Here is a 21,064-nt window from a genome sequence, read left to right as displayed (position 1 = left end):
CACTGGCTTCAGGAAATTTTCACCTGAATCTGGGCCAGTTTAAGCTTTTAATTGCAATGTCTTGCTTGGATTAGTTCCAAACCAAAGTAAGTTTATTAATCATTCATTGTAAATGGGATCCACGCAAAGCTTGCAACTCAAAACCAAGTTCAGAGAATAAAGGTGGCATGCTAAATTAGAAGAAAAATATTCACCTGGCTCTCGGCTAACAAAAACATTTTTCAAAGGAAAGATAACATATAAATCAATCATTTAAATGCAGAAAATATATTTCAGGGCAATTTTCTCATTGTTTTCTACGTAATGCGATTTTCCAGAAAGTACCACATGATTATTTGCCAGCTGTATCAAGCACCACTTCCATTCTGTGCTGTGTTGCAGTAATTCATCCTACTAGGAAGGATGGAATACACAGAATACAATAAACTTTTACAGACAATTTTGGTTGTATTTTGGGCCACCTTGAATGATGGATGAAGCACAGCATTGTGAAATGCCTACACATCCTAACAAACCAAAACATCCCTCTGGTTAATGGAAAAGTGGAATTTTATTTGTATTTTGTCCCACCAAAAAGCACAATCCCAGTTAAAGGCACATAAGAAAGAACAGAAAATAGTCCCCAGAAAGGTTACAGGAAAGCAGTAGGTTTCCTTCCATTCCTGTCAGAGGAATGCAAGGCTGGACTCCAGCAAGAATGAAACAAAAACAGGTCACTTCAGCATGGCAGCTCTCGCATTTTCCAGGTATTTGAGAAATAGTTTACCAACAACAGTAGGGAGTTCCTGGGGAAAAACATGAAAATGCCCTTTTGTTCAAAAACTCATTTAAATTTGCATGGCATCATCTGCACAGTTTTAGAGAGCACAAGGAGAAGCCAGAGGTTACCATTGTCTGTTCCCTTCTCTCTTCTGCCACACAGCAAAGGAAGCGACATTAAATGGCTTATGCTGTTCCTATGGAAATAAATACCATCTCCTGCTAGAAGTGCTCATCCTTGCCTAGGTAAGTCCTGTCTTAACAGAGAGCTCTTTGCTGGATTCATCCAGCTGCCTGCTCCACCTGACTCATGGTGATCTGGAACGTGCGACAGCTGTCAGGAAAGGTGGATGTTTGAATCTGGACTGTCAATACATCAGACAATAAATCCCAAAAGCAGTTACAAGCTCCTCTGGGAGCATTTTCTTTGGTGAGAAGGAGCAAATACCTCTAGGAAAGCAGAGGTTCTGCACATATGGTAATGCTGTTTAGTTTAACATCAATTCAAGTTGAGAGTGAAGGATATTGTGGCAATAGGATATTGTTTGATCTACCTGTGGGCTATCTGATTTGACATATCTTTTTAAAGGTTTAATGTTAGCAAGCCTGGGCCATTCTGGCTAATCCTTGGCTGTGAGCTGAGAACTTGACAGATGAGGCCAACAGAGGTGACAGCTTCTTTGGGGCGGATGGTGGTGATACTAACTCCTGCGAGCAGCTTTTAATCTTCACCAAAAATCACTATAACAGGTGACCAAATAACTGGCTTTCTACAAAACCTTTTTTTTTGTTGTTTTGTTGTTTTCCAGTTACATCCTTTATCTCTGATTCTTTGGGGTTTTGTGTGTGTTGGTTTGGTTTTGGTTTGGTTTTTTCCTCCAGAAAATGTCTACAAGTTTCTCACCATTGTCAAGAATACCATACATATCAGTACAAGAGACAGAAAACAGGCTCTCTTTTTGCCTCTTCCGCTGCATTTGTTTTTCTGGTCAAGGTGAGGGATAAAAAATGGTAATTTCTCCAAGAGAATCTGAGGTCGTGTTGCTTTAAAAAATAAAGCAATTATCCCAATTCTCATTCTATCATATATTTTTTGTTTTTCCCTAGAAAAACTAACATAAAATACTGATGCTGTGACTTTCCAATAATCCTCTCCTTTTGATCTGCAGTTTTACCAGTAGTTCTTCCTTTTTTCCTTGTTTTTCACATTCCTCATTTCTACTTGGTGCTATATTTAATTTTACGCTATATTTAGTTTTGTGCTCAAGTTCCTATAACCCAAATGTCACTGCCAAGTGCCACCAAGGCAGTCATTCTGTCTTGAAATGAACAAATTCATTGTAAATTCCTTCAAAATAAAAAACCCACTTCACAGCCCAAATATCTGTAGATGATGAAGACTAAATTTGATCATGATGAAAATCAGTAAATCAGAGTTCTTGTTTAGCTGCCATTACATGTTCTTTGACTCAGTCAACAAATTTATTTCATTCCTGTTGCCCTTTCAGACCAATAGAAAATTATTTCCTGGAGCTGGAAAATGCTTTGGGCAAGACTGGGAGAAGCAAACAACTTATTTACTGAATACAGGGTGTTGACTGATTCAGAATGTTTTGTCAGTTTATTCAAAGTCACCAAACGCTTGGAGCCAGAAAGAGGATGTGGAGCTCAATTAGTGGAACGAGACCGTGACGAGGGCAGACAGCTCCCCTTGAGCAGTCAGAATACTGCCTGTACCATTATTTGGAACTCCAGTCTCCCTTTTAGGTGAGAATCTCAGGCACTGGTCTGGAGGGGGCCACCTCTGCCTGACTACCCCAGCTAATGGGCATTTCAGTAGTTCTGGCTGCAAGGAACTCGGAATTCATCACCTCCAAAATGCTGCTGGTAGGGCAGGCAGGGTACTCCAGTGGGAAATATATGTTCAGGTCGGCTTCAGCAGAGGAAGAATTCAATGCTGCTCTCCTGCATTTTGAAGGAGTGTCTGAACTGCCCACCCAGAGCGCAGAGGCAAAGCTGCAGCACCTGCCTCCTCCCTCCTTGCGTGAACGGTGCTGTCGTCCCACCCATTTTCATTCATCCAGAAATAAATCAAGGGAGGTAAGACACAAGGTCTCATTTCCTTAGGAGTTAGGGAGGGGGGAAAAAAATGTTTTTCCTGAATTTCAGTTCAGAGGCTAACAGGAAGCCTTCATTCTTTATGGCATTCACATTGCAGAACTAGCATTTCACCTCTATGGTACATCTGGGTAACTGCACAAGCATTTCCAGCCCAAGCAACAGGTTTTTAAGGCCAAGGCTTTAGTGGTGAAGCAATATGAGAACCACACACACATACTGCCACTTGGACTAACCTGGCAACACTTCCACATAAAAAGGTCTAATGGTGGACACCTCCTGTCCTTCCAACAGAGGCCCAGCTTGCACTCTGCCGTGAGGGGCAAGTTCCTCTCCAGTGCCCAGTCAAAAGCATGGAAACCGTATGAGCAGAGATTACACAGCCTCTGGCAGCCAGATGTTGGATTGCAGGAGTGAATGTAACCAGATGGTTCTTCTGCCATTTTTTCTCCAAACACTCAGAAGAGTTTAACAGAACAACACACACACAGATAAACTCATTATCACATTTGCATATTTAAACACATAGACATATTAGTCCCTTCAAAACGGTAATCCCTAAGAAACCAGCACGACTAGGATTTTCAGCTGTCAGGTCCAGCTCACACTCTGCAAGAAGCTGTGAGTAGCAGTTGGACTAGGACTTCTCCATGTCACTGCCTGGATGCCAGGACCAGCCCAGGGGTGCAGCCCACAAAATGCCTCTGCAGGTGGCTCCTGGGTGCAGCACATGGGGACAGGGTTTCAGCTGGCCATGGACAGCTCTGCTCTTTTCTATCCATGCAAAGCTGCCCTGCAGTGAACTCTTTGGGATTTGGAGTAACAAGTACATCAGGAAAATCATTGCACTGCTGTGAGACACTGGCTGTTGACGCAAAAGGCTCAAGCTAAGGAAAGAGGACTTTGATGGGATATCCCTACATCCAACATGAGCTAGCTCCTCAAATACTTCTCTGAGGTTGCAGAAACACACCAATTTCTAATGAAGCTGACATCAGAGCTCACTGGAGAGACACATGGGCAAATCAGCCCAGAATCAATAGATCCAGATGTTACTTTCAAGGACCAGTTTCAGGGTTGTACCCTGAGCACCAGCCCACACCTGTATCTGTCCCACAGTGTCTACGCCAGACAGCTACATCTGGAACAAAAACATTTTGTTCCATTTAATATCCTGTGCTTTCTCCTGTACGAAACATGGGTTCAACACTCACACACACAATGTGTGTTGCACAGTCCCACACCATCTGGAGAGACTGCATTTACGACAGCAATGAATATCAGCAGATGGACAACAACCACCACTTAACTGCTGCTGCATCTTATGTTTAAGATGAAACAAAATCCAGGAACAACTCCAATTCTCAGCTAGATAATACAGAAAAACAGTGGTTCTGGCTCTGAACTGCTTTTAACTGACCTGGATCTCATGAAGGCACGGAAAAATCCCCACTGGAGCTTTTGTCCCTCAGACAGGCTAATTCCAGTTGATTGTTCCCATTTTATTTAGTTGTGCAAACAAGCACCAAGCCCTACACATAAGCCTCATAAATAATGTTCCTCCATCGCAAAAAAATACAGGTGAGGGTTTCAATTTCATGATCCTTACTCTGTCATGAGAAAAATAAACAAGTAGAAATTCATGAGCATTTCTTCCCTGTAAATAACAGTGTATCTTACTGTAATTAAACCCAAGGTCTTTTGAAATGGCCTGAAATCTTAAGTAGAGGGGGGGAGCCCAGATGGAAGAAAATGGTAAACTGATTCTGACACAAGCTTCTCTCGGCGTCTTGAGAAATTAACTCAGACACTCACAGGACCCACGAGTTGAGCTCTTCTCCTGGCAGGCTGGCCAGGTTTGTGCACATCTTGTATGGGAGGGAGAAGTTGAAGACAGTCTGATGATGCATCTTTTGACAGGCTGCATCTTCCCTCCTCCCTACAGCCTCTTACTCAACACAGTTCTTCTGGAGGGCCAAGAGTGGCTGGAAATATCCCAACAAAGCATTTAGTCTAAAGACACATACAGTGATACACAGAGAAGGAGAGCTTTCTGAAACACTGCCTTGCTGAGCCCAAAATACTTTGTTTGAAACAACTCTCTCTGAAGGACCTTTGGGGAAGCCTGAGGCTTGAAGCCCATGACAGCTGCCCCGACAGACAAGAACATCAGACTTCCCCAGCAGCTGTAGGGCCTAGGGAGCTTCTGGATTCCTGGAAATACTGACAAGTTTTCAATTCTGGCCAGTTTTGACCACTGCCAAATTTTAAAATTCCTGCAAGAATTCTGGCATTACCTTCAAATCATGACAACTAAACAGATGTGCTTTCCCCTTACCTCCATGTTTGCAGACCTCAGAGGCGCCAGTGATTTCACACAATAACAGTGTGAAAACTTTTAATCCTCTCTTTAAAAATAAGGAAAAAATGAAATTCTTATACAGTAGCCTTCTGCTATTGCCTGTGTCACAAAACTCATGGAAAAAATAGTTGAATTACCATGCTACTTGCTTCTAGATCTGACTTTAGAGCTACAGCTCTGCTGCCAGCAGTGTAAAGAAAAAGCCTTTAGGATGCAAGAATTATGGAGCAGCTGTTGGGAAGGAACCCAGCTACAAGGAACTAAAGAACTGCAGAGCTCACTCTGAAGGAGGTGGCCCTCAATAATGGACCTCAGTAGAAGTAGGGAGAAGCCAGGGAATTAGACACTTGGTTCCTCCTCAGACAAAAAGGTGGCAGAAACAAGAAAGGACTAGGGAATTGTAGTCCAGCTGAAGATAGACGGAGGCTTTTCAAAGTTTTTACCTTCCTCCGGAAGAAGTCAGATTCTGCAAGCTCACAACCTGTCTGCAAATACATAGTGCAGTAACCAGCAACCTTTGCAAGTTTCCCCAGAGTTTTGGAGAAATGAACACCTTCAGGAAACTGTGATTTCTTCTGCAACTTTATGTGTGATAGGAGACCACAACTATGGGACTGCCAGTCACTTCACATAGCTCTAGCACTCAAACTCTCCAAGTGCTGCACTGTGGAGAGTTCTCTGTGTTCCAGGGATTTGCCATCAACCCAGAGGGACACATTGTCAGTGAGCTGCTTCAGTGATGTCACAAGGCTACACCACCAGCTCTGGCATGTCCAGGCAGCAGGTCTGCTGACTTGCCTCTGTGCTAAGTTGTCCATCCATCTCTTCAACTGAGAAAATCCAGTGAAAAGCTGGAGTTTCTCCGGAGCAGCAACAGGCGCTGGAGGCAGCACGATTGTAACTGCAAAGCTTCGTGCCTCAGGCTATCGCCTGTGCATTCTCTGAAGCTTTGGTTTAACTATAGCAATGTAACAGACATCATTCCCTGTGGTTAAATAGCTGGTCTCTGCGCTTGAAGACAGTGCAGGATGTCATGGACATTGTATGTCCCCTACAGAGACACAGTTAGAGTCTGATGAGGGAGCCAGGTGGGAAACCCAGAAGCATCTTCATTTTAATTAGGAGTACCTTCCTTTAGCCTCTCCCTGCCTGGCTTTAGTTATAGCAACACCTATATTTGACTGTATGTATTGAAATAAATTGTTTTCTCCGCAACAGCATTGCCTCTTCCCCGCATACTGACAGGTGGCTTCAGCAGCAGGGCTGACCCTGATTATTTAGAAAGCGGAAAGCAACCGCCCAAACAGTTCCCCCTCCCGTGCAGCCGGAGCACACAAACCGCTTCTGGACCTGCGCCTTGGGAACGGGACCGGGAAGCGCTTCGGAGCGCGCAGCGCGACGGATCCACACCCCCACCTAGTGGGTCCCCGGCACAGGGGTCTGCAGTCACACACACACCCCCCCTCAAAAACCCCCAGGGACCCCCAGAGCCGCCTCGCCTTCTGAAGGAAAGGGGTAAAAACAGCTATGGTGAAATCTGAGCGCGTTGCTTTTAATCATTAAGCAGAAAGCTACCCGTATTTTATCCTCTCGGCATCAGACAGGCCTGCAAACACAGCTCTCTTGCTTCACGCTAGTGTAACGATTAACTTCGGCAAGGTCAATGCAACAGGCATGTAAAATGTTGGCGGAACGGCGTAGCAGCATTTGAAACCTATTTTGTTGCACTAGAGAGAACTAAATTCTTGAATGCAAAACAAAGACAACTAAGTCTTCTGTAAATAAAGAAGTTCTAATATGTGTAGAAGAGCCTGCCAGTTCACAAGCCAAGTCACTGACAGTATCTTCTGGAGACAGTTTGGGGTCTATTACTTTTTTTAAAAAAATACATGCTCTAGATAAATGTGAAATAAATAATTCTGAGGTGAAAAGGAGAAGCTGGAGGAAAACAAAACAAAACATCTTTTATCTATTTCCATTTCTGACTGCTCAGTAAAGCCATCTACAGACCCCTTCTGTTCCAAGAAAAGGACAAAGGTGCCACCCTCCGGGCTTGCTGGGAGCAGCCACCACAGAGGGACAGTGGAGAGGCTGCAAGAGCTCGGTTGGGTTGGCCTTACATTACTTTTATCTTTTGCAGTACAGAATGAGACACATGCTTTGCAACTTATACCAGCCTTCAAATGTCTTTTACAGGTCAGCAAAAAACCACAAATGAGCGCTAGCATTTCGCAGAAGTGTGTTGCCCTTTGAGACCTGATTGCATCTGTTTCTGAAATGAAGTTCAGCCAGTGAAATCTGTTCAGTCTTCAAAGCAAAGCCTCTAAGAGCAGCAGTTTTGCCACCCATAAGTATTTTTAATGGGATCACCCTGATGCACTTTTTTCTTCCAACTCGTAACATATAATGATTTCCAAGAGCATTTGGGTTAGGTATGGCACTTTTTTCGCCTCTTGAAAATAATTCCAAGCTCTTGTTTTAACATTGTGGCCTACACACAAATTATCTGTGTATACCTGCATGACACCTTCATAAGCAAAACAGTTAAGCAAGGACTGACAAAAGCTTGACTCAGGGTGACTGTCAGGATGCAATTCTTCTGCAACTCTTCTGGTTTGTCCCAGCTCAAAGTATGTTGACATCAGCACTGAAGTTAGAAAACTCATTCTCCCTGTCATGCAGATCAAGTCTGCAAGTAATTCCATGCTTATTGGCAAGAGATATCCTGCACAGTTCAGGTTGGAGACAACTTTACACACACAACTACTGTTTTTACCATTAGGGTCAGGAAGCTCCAAGTAGAACAAACTGCGTCTGTAGTCAGTTTTTGAGTAAAAGGTCATAGACTTGTCCATTCAGACAGGGCACGTGAATTAGCTATCATTATTTACCTTCCTGTTTCTCAGTTCATGTGGGAGACACACACCTGCCTGCCTCCAGAGCAAGTTCTGTAATGCAAAGCGCTAGTTCTGAATAGCAACAAGCAGTTCCAATTTTAACAGAGATTAGTTAAGAGGTTTATGCACTTTCACTGACAGCTTTGCTAGGAGATCTGCTAAATGACACGCAGGCACTTCAGTTCCTAGTACCACAAGAACCACTAGAACTTTTTCCAGATTTCATGGAAGTTTGGAGTTAAAAAAGTTTAACCAAGACCTTCCTTCAACAGCACCACATAACCTGCCATTGTTTGTCCTTTATAATTGTCCACCAGAACAAGCATTAAATTGCTTCCATTGCTTCAGTGTTCCTACTGTTCGCCTTCAACATTTAGTAAATTTCCATCTTCCTATTCCACAAACATTCCTCTTTGTATACAGCTTTAGACTTCCTACATTCAGACTTTAGGTGAAGCTCACCAGCTGACTGTAAGCAGATGAGCGGAGCTTCTTCTTAACCTGGTGCACAGCAGAAACCAAGCCCAACAGCATGTGTTGGGTCTCACACTACCAGCCTTAAAGCCTCAGCAACAGTCAGTGCTGCTTGAGGAGCTTCCCAGAATTTACCTCCTCAACTGCTTGGAGTTAACTCAGGCTTACTCCACAGCTTACACACGCCCTTCCAGATCACTAGCGTATGGCACATTTACCTCTCTGTCCTTCAGGAGTACGCAGCACCAAGAAGATGCCCAACACACGCACTATGCCGCTCACCACCAAAGCCCTGCCTCAGCATTCACTCACTGAGGAGGAGCACTCCACTAAGGTTTTTTGATCTCTGCTATATGGTATTTCACCACATCATATAGTCTCGTATAAGGAAAGAAAAACAAAAAAAGACTCCACTGTTTCCTTCATATCCAGGTACACTCCATCGTAAACACAACAGCTGCCTCTGTGCTTCTCTCTCCCCCACTCAATCCACCTTATCCACAGGATTTCAGTAAACTGAAATCTGACAACTAAAACCTACACATGCCTTAAATCCAGATACCAACCCAACTTGCTTAAAGTAAGTTTTAAATCTATAGTTAGCCACAAGATCTACAAGTTATGGTGCTTTTCCTTTCTCTCCCTAATAATTATCAACAATATTAATCAACTCTGTAGCTAATATTAAATCCTTAAAAAGGATTTGCCTCAATAGTCTTGCAACAGGAATATTGTGGGCTACACAATGTATTTTGCATTAAATTAAGCATTCTGAAGTGCTTAAAATGAAACATTCAAGGACAGAGGCTGGAAACATTAAGTTAGGAAGATGTGCTTCAAAATAAACTGATCACCCCAGTTAATAATTGCTGCAAAGATTTTGTACTGAATTGTCACACAGGAAGTACCACAAGCTTGCATCGTGAAAAAAATCCACATGCTGCTAGTATTTACTCATGGAGACTCAGGCTTCCTCCCTAAGAAGAAAAACTGAGCATCGTTTGTGACAGAGTCTTCATTCACCAGCTCTCCAAACTTAGAGGATTTTGCAGACAGCAAGAATACAGGTCCTTCAGTAGACATTTATTATTATTATTTAAAGTCAAAAACTGCCAGACTGATTACCAAGAGGCTTTTCTTCATTACTGCTCTCACACCCTCAGAGGTAAATCAAGGATGAGAGGGATGACAATATGTTTTAAACAAGATTATGAAGCAATCCAGACTTCAGCAGATGCTCCAGTTGCACATCTGAGAACTGAGCCTAGAGAAAAAAAATATTCCATGGTAGAAAAAAATAAAAAAACACTTTACAGATGAAATAAGCCATGTCTGTACAACTCACTTGCATTTGCAACAAAGGTCTCCCACCAGTCACAGCTTTGGTTAGCTACTGAAAACTGTTCCTGTGGTGATAGTATCTTCTCTCCCTGCATCTGATAATGAAAGGCATTTCTTTCTTTATAAACACGTCTCGCTTTAATCTGGCTTGCTACTTCAAAACAGTAGCATAGCAGTATGGTAATGTAAGCCTATTCCTTGTTTCCCTGAAAATCCATCCTGAACTTGTAGGACTACACCAAAAAAGCTCAAAGAAAACCGATACACAAGGTACTATGAATGTCCAGTAGCATCCGGTCTGAAATACTTGCAACAAAATTGGTAAAAAAAACCACCCAAAGCACACCAGCTATTTTTTGTATTTTTCAAGACCTTTTGGGCATGCTCCTTTACACCAGACAGTACTTCATTCCCACCTCAAGCATTAGTGTTACAGCTGCTTCAGGAACACAGCTATACAGAGACAATTTACACCTGAAATATGTACCTAATCAATCTCTTGAGCTAAAGGATGTTTTAGGATACGCTCGAGCAGCTAGTATGAACTGAGTATCACATGCTGTCATTCAGTCCCTTTAAGAACAATTTAGGCTGACCCAGTATTGTAATCTGTTGTCCAAGGTAACACTTAACAGCCTCGGTGCAATAAATGAAGATCTCACTTAAGAGACCCAGGAAGGGGCAGGGATGAGTGCAGACAGCCAAGCCAGGCAGGCACAACAAGGCCCATTTCTCTTTTTTAATCTGTAAGAAAGTTCCATACCTGTAATGCAACAAATTACAAAAGGCATTTCTCTTCTCCAATCATGTTCATATCAAGCAAGTGGACCAGCTATCACTAAAAATGAGTCTTTTGTACACAGTTATAGAAGATTCTTGAGTTTTATTTGTTTATAGCAACATGAAGTACATGTTTCCACTTAGGTATTTCAGTGCCACAAGGAAATCCATTACCTCATTAAGCTTCAGCAAAGTGATCTATATGCAATGGAAAAGATTATTTGAAGTATTTTCCTTAGATGCACAACAGTGTAAAGCTTCAAAAATCTAAGTAAATACATCTCACAGAATTAAACAAGCAGACATTTTGCTTGATTATGAAATGCTTTTGTTGGACAAACTCGGTGTGCACGAAAGCAATTCATCTGTAAGCCACAGGCACTACTACAAGAGTGGAATCAGAGTAGAAGTGGTGACATTTCAGTAGTCTGTGCAAGAATTCCACTCTACTTTTTGCAAGCTGCATATCTTGAAGATACATTCTCCCAGTTGATCACATTCCAGATGGCTTTCAAATAATCAGGTCGAACATTTTTATACTGAAGATAATAAGCGTGTTCCCATACATCGATTCCTAGCAAAGGAATAAGGCCTGTAAAATAAATGGGAGGATAAATTTTGTAAATTTATCATGTTTTCAATGTAAAAAGTTTTGTCTTGCATCCTGAAGTTGTACCCAATTTCTGACCCTTTATCTGCAGGAAGACAAAGAGCTCTCCAGCACACAGGTGCCTATTGCAACATTTTGCAGAATTGTTTGCTCTCCACACACACATATATTGTATACATTATCAAGATAAACACCTATGAATACTCTAGAACTGCCTTGAAGACATAACTGAAACCAGATAAAAAAACTTTTGAAAGGTTTACATCTTTTGCACAGTTATGAAAGCATTTTCATTGGAAGTTACAACATGAAGGAGTCTCTTGCCATGCCAGTTTGCTTCAATATATTTTTAACACAAGTTATTAATTAAGTATCTGATTATTTTCCTTGCTTTTGTGCTAAAATATCCTTCTCACTAAATTTTTAGTGGGGATTTTTCATGGGGGTGGGTGAAATTTACCCACATTATGCTGTATGTTCCTATACCTTTTTTTTTCCTTACTGAAAAGCAATACATAAAAGTCCTTGTCCTTCCCTATGAATTCTACAGAACATGTTTTTAAGATATCTGAAATAGAATTTGGACAAACAGCCACTGCAGGCAGGATTGTCACTGGCCATAAGCTTCTCCTTCTCTGGAGGGTGTCCAGCATGCAACCGTCACTGCCATGTCTAAGCAAATAAAAATGTCTTCAAAAGTGATAAGGCCAGCATTATGCTGTTTGCGTAATTTATCTCCATCCACGGCTTATTTAATTGACACTCACTGCTCCTTATCAATATTAAGGAATCAGATTATGAGCCCTCCATTTTAAACCCAGCCTACCCAGTAACTACTATGTTCACCTTCCCCCCTCCTGCTGTCTGACCTACACTGACAGTTCTGTGAGTAGTGTCTCTGCCAGAGAAAACAGTCTAAAGACAGGAGGTTTAATCTTCCTCAACACAGGCAAGCTACTCCAGTTACTCAAAAATAATCCACAGGAGCCTAAACTAAAACTATTGTCTGAGAGAGTGCTTTCAACAATATGGCCCATCTATTTCCCCTTTGCCTATACAGACTTCAAGCCCTACTGCTCTTTGTCTACCATTTCTAACTCCTGATTTACAAATGCTGCTTTAAAAATTGCAACTGTTTTTCACTCCTGCTAGTAGTGACATTCAGTATTCCAGCCCTATTTATCCAGCAATCTCTTCTCAGCATTTGTCCACAAAGCCCTTTTCAGATTTCATATATTTTTCTAAGAAATCTATAAAGTGAGAAGTGGAGGGGAACAAAAGAAATGGGACCTGTTGTTCCTTGCAAAGGGTCTTGATTTGCACAAGCTGCTATTTGTAGGCGTCCCTGCTCCTTGTTATAGCCAAGCCACCCCCAGCCTGATCCTTGAACACCAACTGATATGGCTGTCAGCTTCTCCTTGAAGTTTGCGAAGGAACCAAAGTCACGTTTGATGGCTTCCATCAATTCTCCTTTAAAAAAATGGACAGAAAATCACAGAAGGTCAGATACTGAACATGTTTCAATTTCCAGATATCACATAGAAACAGAAGGAAAGAGGAGCAGAAGCATTTGGGCTCTGCGAGAGGGAAATGTCTAGACTAAAAGAGCAGTTGCATTGTTCTGTCCCAATCTGCTGAAGTGGACAAGCAAGAAATCAGTACAGTGGTCAAACATGCTGTTCTCAAAGCCACAGTCAGGGTGCTACCAACAGGACATTCAGGAATTTATATTCTTGTCTGAAAGGAAAAGGAAAGTCACAGAGGAGGACCAGAAAATAAGGTAAAGAGCTAGTTTGCATATCTAAAAGGACAATACTCAGGGGCTGTAATTTCTTTGTCTTCATACAAAGAAATATTTGGACATCGCTGACATCAATATAATGAGCCTACACATAGCAAGAGGTATTTAACCGCTTCTCTCAGTTTTAAGATTTACATCTGCTTCTACAGTTAAGTAGCCTATTTGATATGGCTAAGTAGGCCCTGTGATTAGGTCCCTTCTTTATTATACAGTTAAACTAACCTGTGCTGGGGCAAAAGGGACAGAAACTAGAATTGTTTTAGTGTAACAATGCACTGTCAAACTATTTCCTTTTCCGTACACCCAGTACACTAGTAGTTTTCAGATATTTAAGTATTTGCTCAAAACCTGAAGGTTTTCTCTCTAATTAGCACATGTAAGAATACTTCACACAGTGCAATGCTAGAGAATTCTTCGTTCCTTTCCCCTTCAGAAAGATGGTCTTGAAAATCGCTTGGTGAGAGCTGAAGTGCATCTTAAGATAAGCTTTAGCAGGTTCCTACGAAAGCCTTGAACCATTCATTTGAAACTGAAAAATGCCATTTTAAACTTACTGACTTCCACAAAAACTTCACAGAAATTGGGAAACAAAAATCATGGTTTTATAGCATCTTTTCTGATAATGTAATCTAAAAACAAGCTCTATCAGAAATGCACTGATTTAAGAACTGCGTGTTGAAATTTCAGCTTCGCAGCTTCAAAACTTTATGCTCTAGTCTTAACTGGACCATCTTCAGGGCATCATTGTACTCCCATAGCAGAGTCAAAAGTCACAAGCAGATGTCACCTATGACCACTGGAGTACAAACTACCTGAAAGCCATCAATTTACAGACAGGCATAAGAACCTCAATCACAAAACCTCAAGTTTATCACAACAGCTTTTGTGGGATCTGTATTATAGAGCCTTTACCTTTAATTGCAGGTCACTTGTAGAAAACCACTATGATATCCTCCAAAAGGGAATTTCTTCCTTTAGGCTTTAACTGCTAAACTATCCCTATTTCAAATTAGAGCATAAACCCAGTCACTACATTGGGTGATCTGCAGCACACTTCTTTCTTTTCTGTGAAGCAAGTACATATATGACAACTTACTCAGTATAGTTTTGAAAAACTATTTTCTCATATTAACATGGAAAGGACAATATGCAGCAACAGCCAAGTCTTCTGCAGTGTAGACAACTAGATTTAGAAATTAAAAATACTTAGCACAGGGCTAGCTCTTCATGTTCTTGGCTTGCATCTGAAAAACATTGAAGTCCTCAGACCTGGAATAACTGTCACATATAGACAGGCAAATTAACTCTGAAAAATAAAGATCCTTTACTCTCTGAAAAATTATCAACAGTTTTACTGGTTAATTAAAACTGACCCAATAAACTAACAAGCACCAACCTTTAGGCTCTCCTCCTCCATTAGGAGAAAGGTTTGTCCAGAAGATGGTGTGATTGATATGACCCCCACCATTGAACTTCAGGGCAGGCTGAAGTGATACCTGAGCTGTAACATCACCTAAGGATGCAGAAGATAAAAATACAAAGATAAATAAAAACATAATCATCACCACAGTAGTCACTAAGTTGCTATTAAGCCTCCATTGATCTCCAAAATCTTTCAAGTCTTCCTAGTCTATAACATGTCTATGGAAAAGGTTTGTGACTGTTATCCATATTTCAGTCGGTGACATAAATTACATTAAAGATTTCTTTATCATTGACTTTTTCTTATCCTGTAATTATGTGTGATCTGGCAATACTGCACTTATCAGGCAACTCAGACCACACATATAAGATCTACTATTATTCTAGAGCAGAATAAAGCAATTAGTAGAGTCAGAATATTTTAAGCACTCAGCATTTGTAAAGTGCTCCATGTTAAGACTATAAGACAAGAACACTGTTCATCCATGAGCTCACAAAAGTGCACACTCATTTTCAAATGAGCTGACAACATAAGCCAGCTCTACTCAGGACAGCTTTTATTTGAGCTTTCTAAGCAGATATAGATAGGTGAGGAAGATGTTAAAGATGATCTGAAGAAAAAACTTTACTTTCTATTGCTGAACAAAAGCCATTGACAAAAATCTGTTATCCAGAAGAGGTATTAGTGATTAGATATGCTATGTAACCCAACAATGAAATGCAGTGTAGAAAGATTTTTCCTTATCCTCAGTTTTCAAATACAGAAAAGGAATGACAATACTGAAAGACTGAGGTGATCATTCAGACATTCTCCTTTCATGAAGCTTGGCCTTATAAGTTTTCCTATTGAGGGTCAAAATACTACACACAATATACTGGGATACCAGCTCAGAAAAAAAGGCCAAACCAAAACACACACAGATATCACAAGCAAATATTTGCCTGCTTTGACATGCATGACCATCACCAATACATTACCAATTTGCAAAATAATGCCTGCAAAATCCATAAGGAAAGCTTGACTTCTGCCTCTAGACAGACCATTTCCAACAGCTAGCAATGAGACACTACCAAAGTACAGTATTTTTGAAAAATACCTCAAATCATCCACAATACTGCAGATGTTTCTGCTAACCAGAAATTCTGCCTCCACTAATGGCTAAAACCTTGCTCATTAAACAGCATTAGTAACATCAGCAGCAGATACACTGATTTCTAACAGTTCAGGTTCCCTCAGGTCCTTCCTAGACCTACTGCTGGCAGCCAATCTTCAGTAACTGATTCTTACTCAAATCTCGTTAGTGCACAAGTTATTTTCAGGTTTATGTAGGCACTTGAAAATCTCTATGCTTTCATAGGTAACATTCTCTATTCAAGCACACTGGCTCAGAAATTGACAATTCTCACTTTCATGCAAACCCAGGCAGTTAAATTACAGTGTGTAGTCACCTGGAAACCACACAGAGATCCGTCTATAAAGTAATCACTTATTAGAGATAAAATGATGATCCTTAGAAAGATCATAATGATAGGAAAAAAAACCTCAGAAAATATTCTAGCTTCCTCAAAAGATACACACATTATACCACATACTTCCATCAGTCCCACTGAAAAACTGCAAGATTTGAAACAAGCATTTCATGTGCTTCTGTGTAGCACTGCTAGAACAACTGTGAAGTTTTCACAGAAGCATATCTCAAGATTCAATCTCAGATCTTAAAAAAAATTCCATGATGGTTTGACATATATTTTTGTGTCTCACACTGGCATGCAACCTATGACCTCTTAATCTGACCCAATGATATGACAGCCAAATTCAGATCTCTTCACTGGGTGTCATATACATTACCTGCACATCTGTCTTACCTCCATTTGTTGGTGACTAAGATTATTTTGCAAGATTCAGCAGAGCATCTGATGTAAAAACCATCAAGGTGCACAAATTTCACTTTGTATACATTTGTTACTAGCCTTTCATTAAAAAATATTTGTACAGTAAAATGACTGCAGTTTCCTATTTACTCAGTCTTTGGTTCAAGTTACTAATGTAAATATGGACTAAAACCACAACAATTAATTGTCTTCTAGTTTTACAGCACTACGGAGAACAGAAATAATGCTTTTTAGTTACACCTAGCTTCCAATTATCAGCATCACTGAAGCTCACAATGACAGCTTGTTCCTAATAGTCCTTCTCTTTATTAAAAAGAGAAAAAAAAAAAAAGCTTCAATTAGGTAACCCAAAACTTCTAAAATAAACTATTTCCCCTAGAATGAAGGACTATCCATTTTTTTCTTCTATATCATCTACAGCAGCTAGCTTCTGCCTCATGTGTTGAGTGTGGATATACGAACCTTTTGCCAGTGCCTCCTTGTATTTCTCCTCTGTAACATTCAGGTTGTTCACGTAGGTGGCATGATGTTTGCTGTGGTGCAGCTGCATGATCTCTGCACTAATATGAGGTTCCAGAGCACCATAGTCATATGGCAGGTCAGGAAGAGTGTGCTTTTGCCTGGAGACCAAGCAGCCCAATGGTGCTATCAACTTGGTGCTGCTTCTAGAAGAGAAAACACAAGAGAAAGCAGTCTTATTCAGTACTTGGGTTTTACCACTAAAGCAGATTATATGCATGACTGTTACGATCAGCTGCTTTGAGTTTATGGAGTGGTATCTTAAGGCCAAGAAGTCAAACTACCATTTTTCAGGAGCTCTAAGCAAGCATGCTCTGTAGCTTAATTGCAAAGATGAATTCACATAAAGGTCACAGATGCAGGGCTGTGCAATGTAAAGCTGCCACTTCTCAAACTGAGCCCCCCAAACCCCTGCAAAGTGTCACCCACCTTCCCAGACACAGCAAAGATGGGTGCGGGAACGGAGAGCCAGCAGCAACATGCTGACATTCAAAGCTTCACCTCATCTTTATGGATGAAAAAGAGGCCGAGATGTCCCTGAAGTCCATTTTCCTTACTATCCACAAGGTCCCCGTACCAGAAAACAAACAGGCTGAAAACCCCACGCAGGTTGTGGTCACTCTTGCCTGCCTCAACATCTCGCACTTGTCATGAAACGTAAAAGGAGAACCGCTGCGCCAGGAGAAAACCCAGCTCTTGAGGCCACTGTACGTTTCGCTGGTGACCTTGGCGCAAAGCAGAGACAAACCAAGAGCGAAACCCTCGGGGCCGTGACCAGCGGCCGGGTGCGGTGGCCCTGGCCAGCAAGGCTCTGGCAGCACCCGGCCAGGTGCCGAGCCCTGCGGAGCAGCCGGCAGCGCTGCGACCTCCCTCCTCTCGAAATGGCGGGGCGCCGCTGAAGGGCGACCCCACCGCCGCCTCGCCTCCCCTCCCGCTCGGCCGCCGCGGGGGAGGGCCCCCCGGCCGCCGCCTCACGCTACTGAGCTTTGCCCACCATTACACTCCCCCCAGCACCCCGCGGTGCGTCCTCACCTTCCCGCCGAGGCGAAGCGGCACAACATGGCGGCTCCCTCGCTTCACCGACGGCGCAACAGGGTTTGCGCCCGCCCCGCAGCCCGGGCTGTCGGCGCGGAGGGCGGCGTCGAGGGCGGGCAGCGCAGGGGGCTGAAGTTTCCCCGAGTCGCAGGTGACACAGGGCTGCAGTCACCCAATTTCTTCACATTAAGAAAGTTACATTTAAAAAAAAAAAAAAGTATCACAATATTATAAACAGAACCACTATATAGAGCCGTTATGTTAAAACTCAACGCTGCGAGCCGAGGTGAGGAGCCCCTGAGGAGGCTCTACCAGGCAGAAAAATGTCTGCCAGGAGCTTCTGCCTGTGGGCAGTGGAGAGGACCTGGCAGCACAAACCAGCCACATTAAGCTTTGAAAATTTCATGTGGATACCTTAACCCCATCAGATAAAATAACCGGTATATTTAGTACAAATGAGTTCAAAGACCCATTAAAAACTGGTTCTCCAGGAAGGTCAGTGAGAACTCCTCCCTCAGGAGGCACACTGCAGATAAGACAAACAGCAGGTAAAATTAGAATTGTATGGAAAACATCTCTGCTACCACAAAATCCTCAATCTTTTTTCGGTTTGTCTTTTTGAATAAAACATATATATTCGAAGATATTACAGATATTACATTTACCAGACCATAAAGAAGGTCAAAACAATTAAGTGGGGGTTAGGTCTGAACAACCTTGTTGAAATTAAATAAATTACCTTATCTTTGAAATTGCCAGGAAACCCACCTGGAGAGATCCACACTGGGAATCTGGGGATCTCAGCCCACACAGTGGCATGTGTCCATGCCCCTGCTTCTCGACAGACCCTATAAGACCACTTTGATGTAGTTTCACCCATCAGCCAGTGCTACTCTCTGGAATCTGAGCAGTGAAAATAACTGCTTTATCAATAAACACAATAAAAGGTGAATTGTCCAAAATCAACAGGAGGTTTGGAAACAGTATTTCCCCCTGAAAACATATACAGCAAGATTCTGGCAGCATCTAATTTTAAAGAGGAATATGTAGTATTTATTGGTGATCAACAAAATGTCATCATCTGCTAAAATGAACTAACTACATTCAGGAGTACTAAATGTCATAATATAGGCATTGACAGCAAGGCAAGGACACGAATATAACAGGTTTTAGCATTTCTGTATGTATTATTATACTGCAATACACTAAAGATTTGCAGGAAGTGTTCCATGAAGGCACATAAATTATATGATGCATTTTGTTATTAGCTGGTGCAATTGCTGGGTTGCTTTCATTTTGGGGGAAGAAAAAAACAAAATAAAAAAAATCAAATAAAATACCCCAGCCTGCTTATTTAGAAGATACCCTCTAAGCAAAGAAAATCAAGGGGAATGGCTTACCTTGCCTTACAATTAGTTTTCTCCAGCAAGTTAAGCTAACATCAAGGCTGAGGGTAAAATTTGTATTTCTAATTTTTTTTTAGCTCTTTAGCTAAGCTTTCTTACTTCTTAAAAATTAAGCACCACACACTCTTAAGAAAATTAATACCATCCTTATAGGAGTATTTAAGACATGTGTGTTCTATAATAACTGACAAATTTAAGTAGCAAGCCGTCACCTGTAAACTATGCATTTTTTTTAACCTTAGCACAATTAATAGCAATTACTGTAACTCCAAATATTTATTTACACCCTTCTAATTCCTTATACTAGGTAAAAAGATGTCTAGCATTTTCTTGGCATGAATTGCTTTCATGTTTCAGACTGATTTGAACCACAACCACATATTTCACATGGATTTTTACCATCAATATTACCAGATAAAGCCAATCTTATAGTCTGTTACCAGCATTTTAAGCTCAAGATATTATTTCTACCATGTACAGGATCTAGGATGTATGTATACACATGCTATGGATAATCAAACAATATGACACTAAGACCAAGTATGAATCACCAGCAACTACAGAGCTACATCACCATCAGGGATTTTTGTAAGCTAGAAATGACTTTGTGTGCCAGATGCTGGTACTTTTTTGTATAGATACTTGCCACTTCCCTCTCATGCATTCAGCTGTTAACTACTATTTCTCTGTCCACAAGGGCTCATGTTCAAAAAACAACCAGGTAGCGCAAAAGGAATTTAGGCTTCCAGTGACAACTACTTAGTGGTTTTAATACATTTAAGCGAAAGCAATGAAATTAAAACAGCAGCAGTACATGCACTAGCATGTCTCCAACACAGATGACAGCACCTAGTAGTGTTTTATTTACATCCATTTGTCTTGGACTACTGCAGATGCTATGCCACTTAAAAATGGTACCACAGAAACCCTTCTACAATCTAGGAATTTAACTGTAAATTCAAAACAAATTCAAGTATGTCCTAGAACTCTGGAGAAATACTGCTTTCAAAACAACAAGAGTCTGTTCCCACACTGAATTCCAAACTAAGTTATTTACTATTGTTTTTAGTGGCTACAAATGAGATTTACTACTCATCTGACAATTACAAGATTCACAGGTAAGAAAAATGTTCAAACCGGATTTAAGTCTACCTGAAAATATATTGCTAAGTACTTTTATCTTCCCTTCAAACAGTGCTTAAAAGTCAGAATTTTTTTCACCTCCTTGCTTATATGCTACTGTCACTAAACTAGTAGATAAAATAACCAGAAATTCAGGTTCTGAGAATCTGTAACTCATTGCTACTGAACAATAAAAGTATGCACTTAAAGGTAATTTTTTCATTCTCTGCACCTGTTAAGAAGTCAGTTCCCTCAGGGTGGCTTTTAAAAACAACAGGACATACATCTGGTTTAAGAAGCTGAATTACTAACTCCTTCTGTAATTTAATTTGTATATTTATCTGTGGGATAATTCTAGATTTTCGGAGTTTGTAAAAGCCAGGTTCCAACTCTAAGGTTTAGTTTCATTAACTTTCTCTTTTTTTTTTTTTTTTTTTTTCCCCTTTCTCTGTTACCTGCCAGTAAGGAAAAACCTGTAGAATAAGCACTGTCAGGTTAGCCTGAAATTAGTATGACAGTACACCC

At 41.2% G+C, this 21,064-nt stretch overlaps 1 protein-coding gene across 1 annotated transcript; it reads right to left on the bottom strand.

Annotated features, from left to right (window-relative positions):
- Nucleotides 1–10,814: 10,814 nt before the first annotated feature.
- On the bottom strand, nt 10,815–18,158 carry SOD2 (superoxide dismutase 2). The gene is made up of 5 exons (XM_065835554.2): nt 18,009–18,158; nt 16,920–17,122; nt 14,539–14,655; nt 12,632–12,811; nt 10,815–11,323 (listed from the first exon to the last, which is right to left on the bottom strand). Exons 1-5 carry the CDS (start codon nt 18,035–18,037, stop codon nt 11,178–11,180), a joined length of 675 nt encoding a protein of 224 aa, XP_065691626.1. The 5' UTR covers nt 18,038–18,158; the 3' UTR covers nt 10,815–11,177.
- Nucleotides 18,159–21,064: the final 2,906 nt, after the last annotated feature.

This window comes from Patagioenas fasciata, chromosome 3, assembly GCF_037038585.1.
Source record: "Patagioenas fasciata isolate bPatFas1 chromosome 3, bPatFas1.hap1, whole genome shotgun sequence".
Lineage (NCBI taxonomy): Eukaryota > Metazoa > Chordata > Aves > Columbiformes > Columbidae > Patagioenas > Patagioenas fasciata.
The sequence above is the reverse complement of the archived record's forward strand: the minus strand, read 5'-3'. Positions and strand labels throughout refer to the sequence as shown.